The sequence below is a fragment of the Pectinophora gossypiella genome, chromosome 17, assembly GCF_024362695.1.
Source record: "Pectinophora gossypiella chromosome 17, ilPecGoss1.1, whole genome shotgun sequence".
NCBI lineage: Eukaryota > Metazoa > Arthropoda > Insecta > Lepidoptera > Gelechiidae > Pectinophora > Pectinophora gossypiella.
In genome coordinates this window covers 6,731,085-6,748,908 of record NC_065420.1, presented here as the reverse complement: position 1 = coordinate 6,748,908, position 17,824 = coordinate 6,731,085, and the positions used below count along the sequence as shown (strand labels likewise).

At 37.1% G+C, this 17,824-nt stretch overlaps 2 protein-coding genes across 2 annotated transcripts in view; one reads left to right on the top strand and one right to left on the bottom strand.

Moving 5' to 3' along the window:
* Nucleotides 1-5,117, top strand: part of LOC126374281 (midasin) — a 30,834-nt gene extending 25,717 nt beyond the window's left edge. Inside the window, exons 35-41 of the mRNA XM_050020798.1 lie at nt 283-431; nt 695-820; nt 1,064-1,248; nt 1,799-2,004; nt 2,748-2,953; nt 3,571-3,924; nt 4,429-5,117. Coding sequence (XP_049876755.1) covers nt 283-431; nt 695-820; nt 1,064-1,248; nt 1,799-2,004; nt 2,748-2,953; nt 3,571-3,924; nt 4,429-4,614 — 1,412 coding nt within the window. The 3' untranslated portion in view covers nt 4,615-5,117. The remainder of the gene's footprint in view (nt 1-282; nt 432-694; nt 821-1,063; nt 1,249-1,798; nt 2,005-2,747; nt 2,954-3,570; nt 3,925-4,428) is intronic.
* A 244-nt stretch (nt 5,118-5,361) lies between these two features.
* LOC126374422 (pleckstrin homology domain-containing family F member 2) lies at nt 5,362-17,187 on the bottom strand. The gene is made up of 8 exons (XM_050021068.1): nt 17,082-17,187; nt 16,840-16,904; nt 15,724-15,925; nt 14,420-14,545; nt 13,756-13,862; nt 12,888-13,053; nt 10,941-11,041; nt 5,362-7,584 (listed from the first exon to the last, which is right to left on the bottom strand). Exons 1-8 carry the CDS (start codon nt 17,095-17,097, stop codon nt 7,513-7,515), a joined length of 855 nt encoding a protein of 284 aa, XP_049877025.1. The 5' UTR covers nt 17,098-17,187; the 3' UTR covers nt 5,362-7,512.
* Between the last annotated feature and the right edge of the window lie 637 nt (nt 17,188-17,824).

Below are 17,824 nucleotides of genomic sequence, written 5' to 3'. Positions count from 1 at the left end.
GCACAGATCTAAACCAATGATTGTCGAATTTGTTTTCGAATTCAAGTTTGGATCATAAATGATTATCACGTGCTCACCGGTGAAGGAAAACATCGTGAGGAAATCCACATTCCCTTTTTCAGCCATACAAGACGTTGCCACAGAAACGCTGTATAAATCATCTAATCAAGATGTAAAGGCGTATGATGTTGAAGTTAGCTGATAGATTTTGATCGAATTGGTGACTAAGTATTACTTATACCAACGGGCCTAAACATCTTTATAACATTTGATATCTAATAGGTGACGTAAATGAAAAGAAGCACAAGCAGTCAAAGACCCTGAATGTCGAGCAAGAAGACCAGGAGGAGGGCGGTGAGGCTGACGAGGATGCGGAGAAGGAGGCTGATGCGTACCAGCACGTCAAGCAGGCCAAGAAGGACGATCTGCAGGTGGGTTACGCAGGACACGACGCAATAGCCTAGATGACTAGTTCGAAAATAAATTATAAAAGGCCAATCTAGAAATAGATGCCAGTCTAAGATGATCAGAAAAAATAATTTACGAGTGTTTTACTTTAAAGACTTTAAAGAACTTTCTTCTTTAGAAACTGATGGAATATCCAAGCTAGAGACCCATGTTGGAGGAAATACATAATCTCAAAGAATATATATTTTTAAAATTTATACTAAATTAATTTATTATTGTTTATCAGGCAGTAGATGCAGCGACCAAAGAACAAGCAGATCAGCAACCGACATTGCAACAAGACGACGAAGATGGTGAGAAGATGAAAGATGATGAGGAAGTGCCTATGGATGTTGATGAAGACGATATTCAGGTAGGAACCAGTTTATTTTGTTCTAAGTAACGAGGGGAGTAAGGGGAGAGAATAGGTAATTAGCCCGTTGGAGTTATACAAAAAAGTCCCTCTTGACATCGTAATAATATTTGCTACAAAAATTATTGAATAAAGGAGGTAGTCTTTGCTCAGACACATTAGGCTAGAAAAAACATTTCCCAGAATAACATTCTAATTCCATCGTTTTTATTAAGCTCAATTAATATGTTTTTTAATGCTTAGGTGGATAAATCTGAAGAATTAAAAGCTGAGAAGACCAAAGACAGCGTAGATAAGGAGAAAGACAAATCTGGCAACAAGAAAGATTCTGGCGAGGAACCGACTGGTGAGACTGGCATCGAGGTGGAAGGAGACGCGGTGGTCACTGCCCATGTACCGAGGGGCAACGAAACCACTTATCATACTAGGTAAGAAGTCCTTGGTTGTTTTCAACACAAATAATATTGCAAAACTCTTACCGTTTTATTACAAAACAAAGACTAAAGATTGTACCTGGGGGGTTAAAATGGCCACATCGAAGCAATTCATCTAAGAAATCAATATTGCTATTTGACATTTGTTTGAATTGCGCACTTACTTTTATATGCGCAAATGTCAAATTGTTTTCTTAGATGAATTGCTTCGACGTGGCCTTGGTTTAAACCTAGACCAAAGTTAACAAATATTATAAAACGAGGTACTAATATAAAACCATGGACTAAAAAATGTTACTACAAAACGCAGGACAATCATAGTACGAAAGCGAAAGAGTCTAGCTGTATACAGCTTAGTACGAAAAAGTCGAGGGATATGTCATTCTAGTCATGTACGTACAGGATATTACGTCGTTTGTTTTTCTGTAATATGTCCCCATGGGATTCCGGGACCGGTCGTGAACCCACCCACTAAACCATGGAGGTCGTTAGTTAAATTCTATTACAGAATGAAACCAAAAACAAATTCCAATATCCCTTCCAGACTAGGAGAATCCAACCAACAACCAGCTGAAGACATATCTATGTCTGAATACATGAGCATTCGCCAGTGGTTGGTCAGCGGGCCTTCCCAAGCAGGGTCGACCTTGGTATGGCGGTCGTTGTGGCGGGATTCCAGTGCAGCTGCGCGCGCACTCTGTGAAAGACTCAGGCTGGTCCTCGAGCCTACTGGACGCTCCAGAAGAGCTGGTAAGCAGTCTTGTCTCAAACATAACCTAACCAAACTAGGGATACTCCCGAAGCGTTAGTCAGAGGTCAGTTATGTTTAAGTCCCGTGTAATACGGGGCGACGCTATTGCCATAAACCACCATCTTTTGAAATATAATGGTTTCCACCAGTAGTTATACTAAGCATATCTTCTGATCACAGTGCCCTGGTGTAAGCACTGCTGGGCCGATTGCGTAGTAACACGCCCCACTGCTTTCTCCCTGCCTACTCTTCCTCACAGTAGATTGAATAGACATTTAGTCAGCGTCGATGGTAGGGCTGGCAGAGGAAGACCGAGAAGGACTTACGATGACCAAATTGGAGATGTTCTTAGAAAAGGTATAATACGATCTACTCTGAACAGGCGTGCGTGTATGAAGCGATTGATGAATGTGGAGGAAGCAAGAGAAGTGTGTCAGGATCGAAGCAAATGGAATTCTATAGTCTCTGCTTACCCCGGTGGGAAATAGGCGTGAGTTTATGTATGTATGTATGTTTAGTCAGCGCGTACCATGTTACCATCATCTTCCCTTAACACCAGGTGAGATTCTCATCGAAGACAAACTTATGTTTATTGAAACTGATAATGACAGTCGCGTACAAAAGTTGGCGAGGCGTAACTTACTCTTTTTTTGCTAAGAATATGCTTGCGTTCGACTACAATCTCACTTGATGTGGTCTTACCACTATATGATTTTATTTACTAATTCTCCTTATATTCCAGGTGACTTCAGAACCGGTCGCGCGATTAACATGCGTCGCGTGATCCCGTACATCGCGTCACATTTCCGCAAGGACCGCATCTGGCTGCGGCGTACTAAGCCGGCGAAACGAGAGTACAAAATCGCCATAGCAGTTGACGACTCTAGCTCTATGTCCGATAACAGGAGCAAGGAACTCGCGTTTGAGAGTCTTGCGCTTGTTTCTCAGGTATGTACTAATTTCATAATCTCTATAGCGTTATCTCGTTTTAATCGACGCGACTCGGTTCCAACCTACGAAGGAAAAACCAGCCCAATACGGGTTAGAGCACATACTTCCGAAACAAACTTCTCAACCCTCTTACACACAAATTTAAGAAAGCATGACATGCAAGGACGACACGTTATGTTACGGCATCTACTAGGTCAATAATAATATTTGGTAGGTTTTGGTAAGGAAGATAAAGTTTATCTTCTCTCGTGTGGACTGTGAGATCAGTGACGGATCTCATCAATTCTGGTGGCAGGGTTAGGTTAGGTTAGGTTAGCTTTGTCATGCTTTTGAGCCGCCAAAAGCATGACAAAGCCCCGTGCCGGGGGCATGACAAATGAACGCTGATACAGTCATGTTTTTTCGAATAGTACACACAAAGGATTGTCTGACCTGCAATTGATTAGAAGATAAAGGTTATTTTTGTAAAAAACCTTGACAAAAATATTTCTAGATTATTATCTCTTTTAATGGTTCGTTCTTCCTTGAATAAAGTTGTCTAAAGAATATTTCAGAGAAATTTTCTTACATTTTTTTACAATGTGTAATGTAAATTGCTATCCTTCTGTGTACAGGCGTTAAATCTCCTAGAATCCGGCGACCTTGCCGTGCTAAGTTTCGGCGAGAAACCCAACCTGCTCCATCCGTTTACCGAGCAATTTTCCGAACATTCCGGCTCAAAAATCCTAGAACAACTTCGCTTTGAGCAGACGAAGACCAAAATCGCGCAACTGCTAGACTTTTGTACCGTAATGTTCGAAGAGCAAGCGATACGAAGTGACGCGGTGAATGCCAAGTTGTTAGTGGTTGTGAGCGACGGCCGAGGTATATTCTCTGAAGGGGAAACTAAAGTGGTGCAGGCTGTGAGACGGGCGAGACAAGCTGGGATATTCTTGGTCTACGTTATTATTGATAATCCTGATAATAAGGTGAGTGATTGATTATGTATTCAATTTAGGAAAAATTTCATTTTTTTTTAAACGACGTCTAGGCCGAAGATTTTAGGGTCTTCTTGGAGCTTCTTTTCCCCGGCTATACAGCTTGTAAGAAGCTGCAGTAGTTTGAGGCTAATGTGACGTGCGTTAAAAATTGACGATTCAAGACGTAACTATGTTTACATATATAACCTCACGCCCGTTATCCCTAATGGGGTGGGCTGAGTCACAAGTAAACAGAAGACAACTTGCAGCCACTGTTGATACGAAGTCCTAAGATTGATATCATGAACCTAGTGGTGGCAAGGGATCAGATTGTCGCCCATGACAGTTGCAACTATGTTAACTACTGAATAAAGATATTTAGATTTTTTTTACCTTTGATGGGTTTGCTTTTGGCCCAGACTTGCCCGAAGGCATTGACAAGGCCTAAGATGGAGCTCATCGCCCACAAGGTGTCCGTTTGACAAGAAGTTAATATTTATTTGTCTATTTCAGGACTCAATAATGGACATCAGACGGCCGATAGTCGATCCGGTAACGAACTCTGTCGGCTTCGTGTCATACCTGGATACGTTCCCGTTCCCGTTTTACCTTATATTACGAGATATGTCCGCTTTGCCCACTGTATTGGGCGACGCCTTGCGACAGTGGTTCGAATTAGCAGCCAACACAGCCAGTTGAAAACAGTAAATTATAAACTTAATAATATTAATAATAAATTAAGATATATTTTATATAAATATAAAATGACGTGCAAGACTTAATTTAAGTACTTGCTAGTAAAGTGTTAGAATAAAATAAATTGTGTTCTCCGTTCTTTATAGATCTAGAATTATATTTGACGAGTTGTGCAAAACAATTAGTACTATAATTATCCATTCTATTATAAATCATGAGGCAACTGTATTAAGATATGTAATGAGTAAAATACATTTTGAGTTGTATTCTAGACTTTTAAAGAATTAGGAAATAATAGATTTTTTAAATAACACTAAGAAAAATGTTATTTATGTAAATAAGTCTACGTGCTGCAAAATTAAATAGGATAATTAGAGCTGTGATCTTAGAACGCATTTTAAGAATACAGGAACTATGTATTTGTATGGGTCAAGCGTAAGTAGGCTTAAGAAATTTCATATTTTATTATTGAAATAAACATTAAAAAAATACTTTATATCAACCGACGTTTGCATCATTATTTCTTATGGACACACATTATTTTTGTATCTAAATATATACCTTTTTTATTTTAAATATTAGCCATTTGTGATTTGCTAGTTATAGTAACAGAGCAGAAGGCTAATATCCAGCTTAGGATTTCGTATCAGTAGTGGCTGAAGTTGTCTTTAATAACTTGTAGCGCGGCCCACCCCAATAGGGATTAAGAGCGTGAGGGTGTAGCAGAGGGCAACCCAAATAATAGACACGTTGTAAAAATATTATTGTATATTTGTCAACTGAAAATTAAACAAATCTTAATATATTTCGCTTAGCAATATTTTGGGAATTAACAGAAACAGTACATAGGGTGTTAACATGTTACTTTACATCAGTTAGGTACCAAGAAGGAATAATCGTAATTTTATCATATTTAGCCAAAATATTGGAACTATAAAATTTAATTTAAAAGGAATTTTCACATCGGAAAATAATATTTTGCTACTCAGTTTCACAGCGACAAACTTTGATATTTATCAAATTCTTCTACAAATGTCACTTGTAAACGGGCTTCCATATTGGAATCCAAAATATGCTAATCAATGCACCTCTTACAACTAAATTCCTAATATACATACAATGTTACGGCATTTATTTACAGTCGACGAAAATCCAACTAAATTATAACGTCAAGATTTATTAGGCCTAGTATCAAATTGACGTTACAACATTTAGCAAGACTCAATCGCCAGCAAACCAACCCGCAGTTAACAATTGAAATAGCAAAATATAAACTATCATAAAGTTCACAATAAAATATGCTAACTCATGTATAATATTAAATATGTATTGAAATAACATTAAAAAGTAAGCCTAAATAATATGTTAAAACATCCGTTAGAACCATGATAATCGTAGCCTAAGTAGTAATAATAAATATAATTTAAGTTAAATAAAAACTTTACCCTTCATCCTGTGGGTAATTTGCTCTCAGTTCACGTTTGAGCGACTTTAAAGCTGCATGCGAACCAATACTAAAATCCCAGTACGATATTTACATCCACTTACAAAATTGGAAAACATCTTTCTATAAACCTATTTAGGCCGACTCTCTCGATACATTGGTGCTCAATCGGGCGGACACAAGCTTAACCTAATTTTAATTTGACAGCTCTTTCATTAGTGCCGTCCTTCACTAACAATACGTACTAAGAAAGAGATGGAGCTAGTTTTAGTGCTGTCAAATTAAGTTAAAATTTAAGGTTGTGGTTGCCCGAATCCACGCCATTTTTTTACAACGCAACAGTAATCTATTATTTATTTGTATTCTATCTAACGTAGAATAGAAGGCCATTGTGGTGAAAAATCCTTAGAAAACGCAATTGCCATTGGAATTGTTTGGGGTTTGAAAATATTTTAGTGCCAAAAATATAACTTTGTTTATAAAGCGAGTAGTTTGCAATGCTACCACGATCGTGACTATTCTAAATCACTGGAGAAATTTCGTCGTGTGGAAGAAACAGTTTGATTTGTGGGGAATGTTTTAAAGGTGTGCCAGCTAACTCAGGCAACTTATCTGCGCAGTGCGGGAGGTGTAAATCCCTAAATAAGGTGAATAAACAGTATTTTATTATCAAATGTCGGTTCCGGGTTTGTGCCGCTTTTGAACGTTCGTTTCTTACGAGACTTACCCTCTTTATTTATTGGGCCTATAAATGTACTATACCAATGCTACAGTTAGCTGATTTTGGCACGTCGCAGAATTAATCGTAGTTAATAAATTTTACTCCACGTCTCTTTTTTTTTACTCCACCGACAAGAGCGCAGCTCTTAAATAGGGAGAGAGAATGAATTTTTACATATCATTTCCATATTCGTTTTTTTGGGTGGTTTTTGGTCTGAACTGGGTGCATAGACCATCCAGGACATTGCCATGGCAAGGAGGCCAGGCCAAAAAACACAAAAAAAAATCAAGAAAACGAATATTATGGCAACAATATTATATTTAAAATATAAAAAAAAACAATTGTCAATTCAACGACTACGATTATTTCTTCTAGAGACCGCGCCACGAAAAGTCCCGCAGCTGCGGCGCTGTTGTCGCAGATTCCGCATTGAATTGTTATGACTTGCCAATTAGTTCTATTAAAAAAATATACGGTCGAATTGAGAACCTCCTCCTTTTTTGAAGTCGGTAAAAATCCACAAGACTTCCTTTGTGGCGTGTATTCAGAACGATTCGTGATTTGTAAGTATAGGGGTTTCCGGAACCTTCCCTCACTGCGCTATACTCATTCAAACTAACTAAATTAAAATGCTCACCAGCTCATGTTTTGCGGTAACACTGCAAACAATTCAGATGAAGATTAGTTTACTTAAAGAATAAAATCCTGTATTGGGAAGCGGTTTCATAAGGTGGTTTCACTTGGTGGTCTCCTTGGACGAATGATTGTTGGTGTCTTCAGTCTTATCACCATCACCGTAGAACTTTGGCTGCAATATGAACAAGAAAATAATTAAATACACATAACGTAACATCCAAAAAAATATTACATCGTCACTGGAAAGGAAAAACTATATATAAGCACCAAAATTTTAAATAGCAGTCCATGATATGTATATATTGCTAGACATAGAAAATGATAAAACAATCTTCTTCTATCGTGTGGATTGTGAGGTGAATTGCCAACCCCATCAACCCTGGTGTCAGGGTTATTACTTAGCCGCCATAGGCCCCTGACATGACTCACGACTACGTACTTACATCAGTAATAACCGGGACCAACGGTTTAACGTGCCTTCCGAAACAAGGATCTTTTTACTTTTTGGACAATCAGGTGATCAGCCTAAAGCAATGTAATCTTACGTTGACGTGATTTAAATTGGATAAATGGGTTTTGATAAATAAAAACAACAAAATGCTTTAAAAAGCTTTTTGTCGAAATGGGTTTTTGGTTTTTGGCGCTTCCGTAACTTTGACTTTCCAGTGACGATATGAGTTTTGTATCCCTATCAACTTTAATTAATTAATTAAAAATTAATGCTGCTAGTAAGTCCTGTGACGTAAATAAACTCGTAATAATGATTCCACGGAGAACATACCTAATCTCATTCACATTATTATTCGTTAAATACATTAAAACTTACAATTACATTAAATTTTATTGTAAAAAGAGAGCGAAGATTTTTACAATGCGATGACGTCGAGAGAAAATCTATAATAATACAGAACGAAAATAAAAGTAAATACATTCTAAAACATAGCTATAAATATATGTATTATAATGGCACACGAAAAACAAAATGAGTATAAAACAAAACACAACACACGATTAGTGAGGAAAATAAACTATAAAAATAACTTTGGAACTCAAATATAATCATGATATGCTTCTAGCACTGTCCATGATGCTAGGGCAACAGAACTATGGTACAAAATACAAGGAATATTACTACGCATTTTGGAATATCTTTGATTGCCAGATACTGATTGAATACAGATGGCCACTTAATGCTTAAATTTCACCGTTACGGTTGTATAAAATCGATTAAAAATATATTGAAAGGTGTAATAAAATTATACTCAATATTGTTTTGTATTTTCAGTTAACTATTTTTAGAGCAAAAATAAAAATGATATAAAGTATTAAACTTTTTTAAATTTTGAAAATGCGAAGTCATATAACTTAACCTGTTGTACCTGTTGTTTATTGCATCATATATAAAACAACAAAAGTTGATGAATCCAAAACAACACAAAAAATGCCATGTTGAGACATGTCTAAGCGTGATTCAACTTTATGTTGTCGACTTACACATCAATTTGTACTATACGGTCGTCACTTTATTTCCAATTCCGTTTTTGACACCATTATAACTTGTAAAGCCCTAGAAATAAATATGGTTTCTTGTATATAGTTACATGTTATTGGGATAACAGGGTTGGTAGATTTAGGGTGGCCTTCCGTTAGTCGCATCAGGGTATAGACTAAAAAATCCTGACGCGTTTTCCTTCATTATGCCAGTGTATCGGACTTTGCGACCAGTAATTTTGTTTTTGGCATATATTAACGCATAATTATAGTGGCAAATATACAGGGTGCTAGTGACATCGTAACGAAAACTTTGAGGGGTGATTGTGACCATGATTCTGAGTTAATATCAAGTGCAATTTTCCGTCGCAAAAGTATGGAACTGAAAATAATAAAAAAATGCGCTAAAATTTTCATGATTTTTCCAACAGGACATTCCATTTGACATCAACTCAGAATCATGGTCTGAATCATCCCCTTCAGTATTCGTTACGATGTCACTAACATCCTGTATAGATACCCTTAGCACAAAATGTTTATTGCATCAGCTGTTATAAAAAGCTAGACATTGTGCCAAACTTCTACCGCTGGTACAAAACGACGACTAGAGATAATATACCAGGTTTCCCGCGGTCCCGCGGCCGCGGCTCTAGTGTCGCAGATTCTGCATAGAATTATTCATCATCATCATCATCACCAACCCATTAACGTCCCCACTGCAGGGGCACGGGCCTTCCCTATGGATGGATAGGGAGACCGGGCCTTAAACCACCACGCGGGCCCAGTGCGGATTGGGGGTTATTAACGACTGCTAATGCAACCGGGACCAACGGCTTAACGTGCCTTCCGAAGCACGGAGGAGCTCGAGATGAAAACCTTTTTTCTTGTGGTCACCCATCCTATGACCGGCCTTTGCGAAAGTTGCTTAACTTCAACAATCGCAGACCGAGCGCGTTTACCGCTGCGCCACCGAGCTCCTCAATAGAATTATCCTCATAGAATTATTATGACTTATTAATTAGTTCCATTAAAATCCGTGAACTTTTCGAGGCGCGGATTATATTTTAAACTTGGTATTATTTTTACTCCTCGTTTTGTAATAAGGCGGTTTAGGATCAGACATTTAAAGCTATAAGCTTACACCTACGACCACGGAATAGAATCAAGAAACCTCTTTCTTCTATTACGTGCCTACGACAGACGAAAGCTAAAGAGCATTTTCTGTTCTTGATGATTGTGCTTATTTTTACATGGGGATTATTAGTAGTTAGAAATGGACTTTGATATTAGCTTAAATATCAGAACTAGTAATTTTTTGCATGTATATTACTATCATTCTATTTCTTTTTTATCTATTTTGCCCTAAAAAGTAGCATGGAGTATGTATGCTACACCGACAAGAGCGTGGCTCTTAAATTACTGATGATGATGATTACTATCAAATCTGGTCCGCTCAAATGGAGACGCTTAAGCCCTTCCGATTAAAAAAAATATCATCCATGCTTTAACTTACTACTACGTACTTACGGTCACGAGCATTAATATGTATACACTTTGGTACCATGTCACATTAACTTTTATGACAAATTGAACTGTAAGTCTCACTAAATGTCAAATATGCTAGTGCGACAAAGTCCTAAAGTGGGTACATTATATTGCTCATGACTGTACGCACTTGAAACTTTAGTTTTGTAGTTAAATTAAGTAAAATACAGATTTATCTTGCAGCTCCGTTCGAGACCTTACTTGATAGGGGGAGAATGAATGTCATGAATTTACGAAGAGTATGTTGGCACAGATTATAAATTCTATGCCATGAACAACGCTCTTCTTGTTGCATCATTATCCTACTTTTATTATGCTATTTTTTAGAGTAAATAGGGCACCCTTTTGTGTTTTGCTATAGTCAAAAACTAAAAAGCGAAACAAGAGCTGCAGGCTTAAATCCCTTCGAGCGATATTTTTCCATTTCAAATGTACTTTTGGGATTTTCCATAAATATCTAACACTAGAGTGTAAAATGCGTGGTGATAGTACCTCGTCGTGCTTCTCTTCACCGACGCGGTCATCTTCGTCGTCACTGTCGTCATCCCCGGATGAATCGCCGCCGGAGCCAGCCGCGTCCGCCGACGGTTTCACTGTGACAAACAATACATATATTATGTATTTTCTTTTTCAATATACTTTCTCGGACAATCCAGATCCAGTCTGTAATGTTCTAGCCAAACAAAGGTCAGTTTCACAAAGTGATTTTCGACATTGTCCCCAACGGGAATCGAACCCGGGCCTCCCAAATCGTGAATGGTGAATTCAGTGCGTCGGAAGGCACGTTAAACTCTATTTTCCCACACGCCTCCACCAACCCGCACTGGAATATACTCTCATACTTCCTCCTGCCTGTACCCAGCAACTCACTGCCATAAATAGCCTATACAAATACGTTGGCTTATGTTTAACAGTTTCTTGTAATGGTATATCTTGAATTTGTCCGACTTTTTCTCGGTAAGACAATTTTACCCGGGCCTCCCTACAATATAAATATTTTGAGATTATACTATTATGTGTTCTATTTTCAAAGATAAATTGTCAGTGTCAGTGGTGTTACACTTTGCCTATTGTGAAAGAAGTAAAGTAGCTATAAGCTGCTTATCTTTACTGAGCTTTTTGGCGGGAAGCGGGAACGGGACAGTTGCTTTCTTCATTGAATAATCTAAATAATTAATACGAAGTGGTGTTTTGTGGTTAATGATCGCATTAAGTTAGTCGGAAGACATTCGCGAGTGTTATTATATCGGAGTATTCAATAAACAAAGTGTATCTGCCTATTTTCGCTTCGTGCCAAGCAGCCGCTTCATAACTCGAAAGTTTATGCGGACTTTTGAGTTAATTCGTTTGGGGTTCGGAGTAGGAGTCTACTCCGAGGGTGGGGGCTTAGGTTTCATCATCATCACCTTTCATCATTTCATCAATCATCAAGAAAAAAAATACGTAAGAAATGGCTGTATGGGCATAGTTCCCTTTGCCTTACCCTTCGGGGAAAACCAAAACAAAAAAAAAATCTTTACTGACAATTCCCATTTAAAAATAGGTATATTTACGCTAAACTACGAACAATAAGATATTATACCATCTTTAGTAATTCGTATGATTCGTTTGTTTGTTTCTTCTATCGTGTGGGTTGTGAAGTGAATTACCAACCCCATCACACCTGGTTTCAGGGTTACTATTGAGCCGCTAAAAGGCCCCTGACATGGCTCATGTAACGACTACTAACTTACATCAGTAAGTAGTAACCGGGACCAACAAATATATTATTATTTGACTTTGTATCAAATCCTATGAGTAATGTAATGTTTATCTAATCTATTTGATATTTTATCTTGGTCATAAAGCTCTATCATTTGTAAAGTAAACAAAGGGTCACTAACACAACATCGGCGAATAATTACTTAATATGCTTATGTACATTAGATAAGTCAAATTTTGGTTTTGTTCCAAGTCAATAATATTGTTAGCGGCAAAAAAGTTATAGCGGTCTGTGTTGCTTTTTTCTAATTCATTTTTGGTCGGGACATTTCACCACTGACTGAGCTGATTTGAGGATCAGATGGGGGTTGGATTGGAGTAGGTCATGTCCGCAGATTTACCCTTGAACCCTTTACGTGACCCCTGGGTGGTGATAATGGAGAACACATTTACCGGCGGTAGCAGGCTTCGGCTGTGGCGTGGCGTTAGAAATGGATGAATACTGAGGGGGATGTTTCAGCTTATGATTTTGTATCAAGTGAAAATTTCCATTGCAAAAGTATAGAGTTGAAAATAATTAAAAAATAAACATTAATTTTGCGACGGAAAATTCCACTGGAATAAACTTAGAATCATGTTCTGAATCATCCCCCTCAGTATTCGGTACGATGTCACTAACAATGTTATACGACTGTATACCAATGCTAAAAGGCGTCGATATAGATAGACTTAGGTTACCGGGCGTGTTGGTGGCGGGCGGCGCGTTGACGCGCGAGCGCTCGCGGCTGAGCTCGTCGAAGCACTGCAGGCACACACGCAGCGGCTTGTCGCTCTGGCCGCGCAGTAAGAACTTCTTCGATGAGCACGGCCCGCATACCACCGACCCGCATTTCCTGCAGTGGTGCTGGAACGTACACGGTTAGCTTAGAATTTGAAACCATAATAATCTACTCATGCATTTTCCTTTTTTTTAGGTTATTTTCAAACCGGTCCTGTCAAATCTTCAGGTTAGGTAAGCAGACCCTGTGAACGAGATAATGCTAGGGAAATGATAAGGTTATTTTTACACATAAGATCACGCCTATTTCCCGTTGGGGTAAGCAGAGACCACGAGTTTCACTTACTATCCTGATACACCACCTTTGCTTCATCCACTCTCATCAAAGGTTAAGTTGTTTTCGTTTGTCCGAAATCCGTGATAACTCACTAGTGTCACGGGTTCGAATCGGCTTGGGCTCTAGACTTCTGAATTCACAGATACTATAGGTGCCCTCCTGCCCTGGCTCTCCCTCTATTATATGAGACTTAAACATAGCTGTCGAGGTTCGGTTGTATATACCATACATCTCTGCCTACCCATTCGCGATAGAGGTGTGATGCTAATTGCTATGTTTTGTTTTTGTTTGTAAATATATTTGTAAATGTCAATTTTAACTTAATATTCTTGTAGCACAATCCAATATTCACGTGTTACTTCGCGAAACGCTCAACTAGTAGAATTCCATAGTAATTTTGTGTCTTGAGGTTTAAAAAGTAACTGATTTGACTAGTTGGAAGCCAGCCTACTAAGAGACAACCAGCCTATTTGTTTGACAGAAGCACTCACCCTCCTGTTGATGACGGTAAACTGTGTCTTCTTGCAGTGCATGCATATGGAAGCCTCGTTGTCGGGGACCCACACCGCCGCGTGCTCCGAAGGCGGCTGCTTGCCACCTGCACAATCACAACAATAATTTAATCATAGAATTAGGAATTATACTTAGGAATAATACTAGAATCATCATCAATTTAAGAGCCACGCTCTTGTCGGTGTAGCATTTTCCATTCCAGTCTATCAAATGCCAATTCCTTGACTTCCCTATAAGACACGACGTTAACCTTTTCTTTAATCTGTTCCATGTAAGCTCTTCTTGGTCTTCCCCTTCCTCTCTTTCCTTCTATGTTTTTAATAAATTCGTCGTGTCTTATTAGGTGTCCAATCATCTTGCCTCTTCTGTCCTCAATATTTCTCAGTATTTGTCTCTTTTCCCTTACTCTACACTTCCTCATTTGTAACCCTTTCTGTCCAACTTATTCTTTCCATCCTCCTCCAACACCACATTTCATAGGCCTCGAGTCTGTCTCTGTCCTTCTGTGTCAGTGTCCAAGTTTCACATCCATAGAGGGCTATACTCTAATATAATATATAATATATATTAGAGTATATATATATAATACTAGAATAATGCAGGTTAATACAAAACAAAGTAAATTAAGACAGGACTACATACTCTTTCTGAGCAAGTCTTCTATGCATTTCTCTATGTGGGCCATCCATTCTTCCTTCTCTGTCGCAGTGGCAGCGTATACAGCGAACGATTTAGACGCGGTCCGTATCAGCCAGCCATTACGGAACTCTGAAAGATAATATCACAATGAATTATAGTTTTGATTTTATCTATAGTTTAGTTCTTAGAATAGCTCAAGAACTAATGTATTATTTTTTTTAATTTCAGGGCTAAAACAGTTCAATTATATCATAATAAATAAACAAAACAACACTAGTTTTCCCAGTGTATTATTCCTTAATGCCGGAGAAACAGTAGCCCTCAGAAATAAAGGTCTAACTAATAAATATTAAAGAAAAGACTGAAAAGTTTGTGCATTGATCAACCAACACCAACAAGTTCATTGATCAACAATAATATGTTTTCCACAACTCACTCTGGTGGCAGAGTAGATACAGAGTAGTCTGTATCATTCATTTTCATAATACTCAGTTTGTAAAGAAATATATTAAGTGAGTCTAAAAATTATGCACCATTAGTATGCAAGTTCTGAGTCACACGCCATTAAAAGCTTTTCATTGATTATTAGAGCCAAGCAAGAAATGATAATGTCCTATGATAGGTGAATCACAATAAAATGAGTCATACATGTCTCGTCACTGATTGATTAACTAAATTTATTTTAAGGAAAACCATTTTATATTGCATGTGCAATATGTATTTTATCCTCTTGACTACTGCCACATGTGATTTTAGAATATTTTGTACAATTAGTAGAAATTTGTAACAGACCTGTCAAATCTTCAGGTTAGGTAAGAATTTAAAAATAGAAAATATTCTAAAGAGAGTGGTAAGTAGGTCTTTTCACAAGTTTATATTTTTTTGATTTTCAGGAGTGGTCTTATTGATAACTTACAGCTTCTTCCGGACCAAGAGGTATGGGTGTGACTTTATGTAAATATATTTTATATGACTTTGTAACCAAATGTCTGATTGATAAAAGATAACTTACTCATATTAGTGTAGTTTTATATTTGGGTTTGGATTACTAAATACAGACAGATCTGAACCTAATGAAAACTTATTTATGAATTTTAATCAAGAAAACGTAATAATAAGTATGACATTTTTATCACGTTTTTCTATGACGTCACAGTGTGCTTTTTTATAGAAATAGCAATTTCGTGTTTTGATTTAGAAAAAAGTAACTGATTTGACTAGTTGGAAACGAGCCTGTTATTGGTAGTGAATGATAGGATGTCTCACTCTCTTCTCTCAACCCAATAAAGTAGAAAAATAATACATACGGCCTTCGTCCTTAAGTGACTCCAATTTCACTTCCTCCAATGGAATGACATGTTGTTTATTATATTTCTTTTTGTTGATGACAATGTTGCCATACACGAGAATGTCATTGAACAGGAAGAATTGCCGAGCTTTTGGCTTCTTTCGGCACATCTTGGTCAGGACACCCTCTCCCACCAAAACTCGGCCTTGTTCTGCCAAAGGCTGTCAAATTAATTTAAGCATAAGACAATTGTTTTATGAGGTTCCTTTTTAAACATAAATCATAATCATAATTTATTGCAGGTCACAGTTTTACATTGGTGGTAGGTATAAGATATAGTAGGTACATTGTGACACCCTGGTAGGGCACAGCAACTTAAGTAAAAAAGAAGACTTATCTTCTTCTTGCATTTGGATAGAGTAAGAGTTTGGATAGTGGATAGAGTTAATAAACAGATCAAATTATTCACTTTTAATGTAGTTTCATATTTAGGCTTTTATGTCAGGTTCAATGTCTTGAATTTAATGAATTGTCTAGATTTTATATCCCTTGTATTGTTGTTGAGAATTATACAATGTAATGTTGTGTTCTATTAACCATAAATTACAATATGAATTGAAAGATAAATTAAAATATTGCTATTGTTTATTAAAATCTTATAACTACTTGTACCTAGAAACTAACAAATTCTAGAAAGTAATAAGTATAGAGTGGAACATTTAATTCCTGAAACAAATTATGTTTTCATTGGGTAATATAAATAATTGTAACACTACCAAAAAAAGTTATGTGAACACTTAGTCCTAATTAGATTACGAGAGCCTAATCTAATAGCTATCAGTGATAAAGTTTGGCCGATATAAACAGTACTTGCCAAATATATTGAATTGAGTACATGCCAGAATGTCACTGCAAAGTTACTCCTATACCATAAAACATTCATCATAATATAATAAACATGCCATTTTATGTACTAAATTAAAACAGTAAAAAGTATCAACTTGATAACGCATATCTCGTGGACTATCCCAGTGCGCGTATACTTATCTCGCAGTTTGTCGGTTGATAAAACCACTGCGCTAACTTCAAAAGTTACTTTCTAAGTACACTAAGTAAACAAGGGGTGTTGGCTCACCTGCCCCGAACTGCCGAAGCAGTTCTCCACCATAGCAATCCTTCGAGCATTGGCCTCGCTATTTACTGCAAAAGAAAACAATCACTTACAAAATTTCAGTACAAAAGTTGACGTCAAAGGAAAGTCGTGGAACAATGACAGCGATTATCCAGATAACGAATACCTATCACTCCGCGCGCACAATGTTATTTAAACGGAAATCTGTAACGCATTACACTGATTAAAATATAATTAACGCCTACCTAAGCGGTCCACCATTATCGAAATTTATTTTTTCGTAGATGAACAACGACGAGAAGAATGTGTCATTCACGCATAATGTTGCCAACTACTAGATTCCATTTCTTACTTCTTAATAGTTCGAGGTAAACTGAGGTTCATGCCTAAAAAAAATACAGATGGCGCTGTTCAGATTTAAAGCGATAATTACCTATTTCTCATTGCTCGTTTACACAATTATTCAAAAAAATAATTAATGTAATAGCAGAGGCATATATAAAAATAATTGGATCAGATATGTATAAAATTATGTTACTATTTGTTTACCGCAATATAGATAGGTTTCTATTAATTTTGATCCGAATAATAATGAGTGGAAGATGAATTGTGCTTGGGCGTAATAACAAAGGTCATCATTTATAGCCAAAAACAAAGATAAAAGATGCATATATCTGTTATCCATGAAATTACAAGGTCAAACGAAGTCAAATCAGTAATACAGTGCCATCAATTTTTGTTTCGGATAGTCATTTTATTATTTACTTTCTACTATAAAATGTAGATTTCAATATGACTGGCAACATTTTAAAAACCGTTCCATTCTACGGAAATGGGAAAATAGTATTCGCTAACTTTAATTTTTTGCTTTAAAATTGTAGAAGATCATACTTCAGTTAAACTTTAATATATGATTTAAAATCTATCATTTATGTCAATATTATTTTATTTCAAGCATATTATCTTTTTCCAGGGGTTTTCCAAAAAG

Coding starts and splice junctions, on each gene's coding strand:
- LOC126374422 (XM_050021068.1), bottom strand. Junction 13,863..14,419: donor AGAAGACTTGCTCAGAAAGA/GTATGTAGTCCT, acceptor GTGATTGTGCAG/GTGGCAAGCAGCCGCCTTCG. Junction 13,054..13,755: donor TTACCGTCATCAACAGGAGG/GTGAGTGCTTCT, acceptor TGTACGTTCCAG/CACCACTGCAGGAAATGCGG.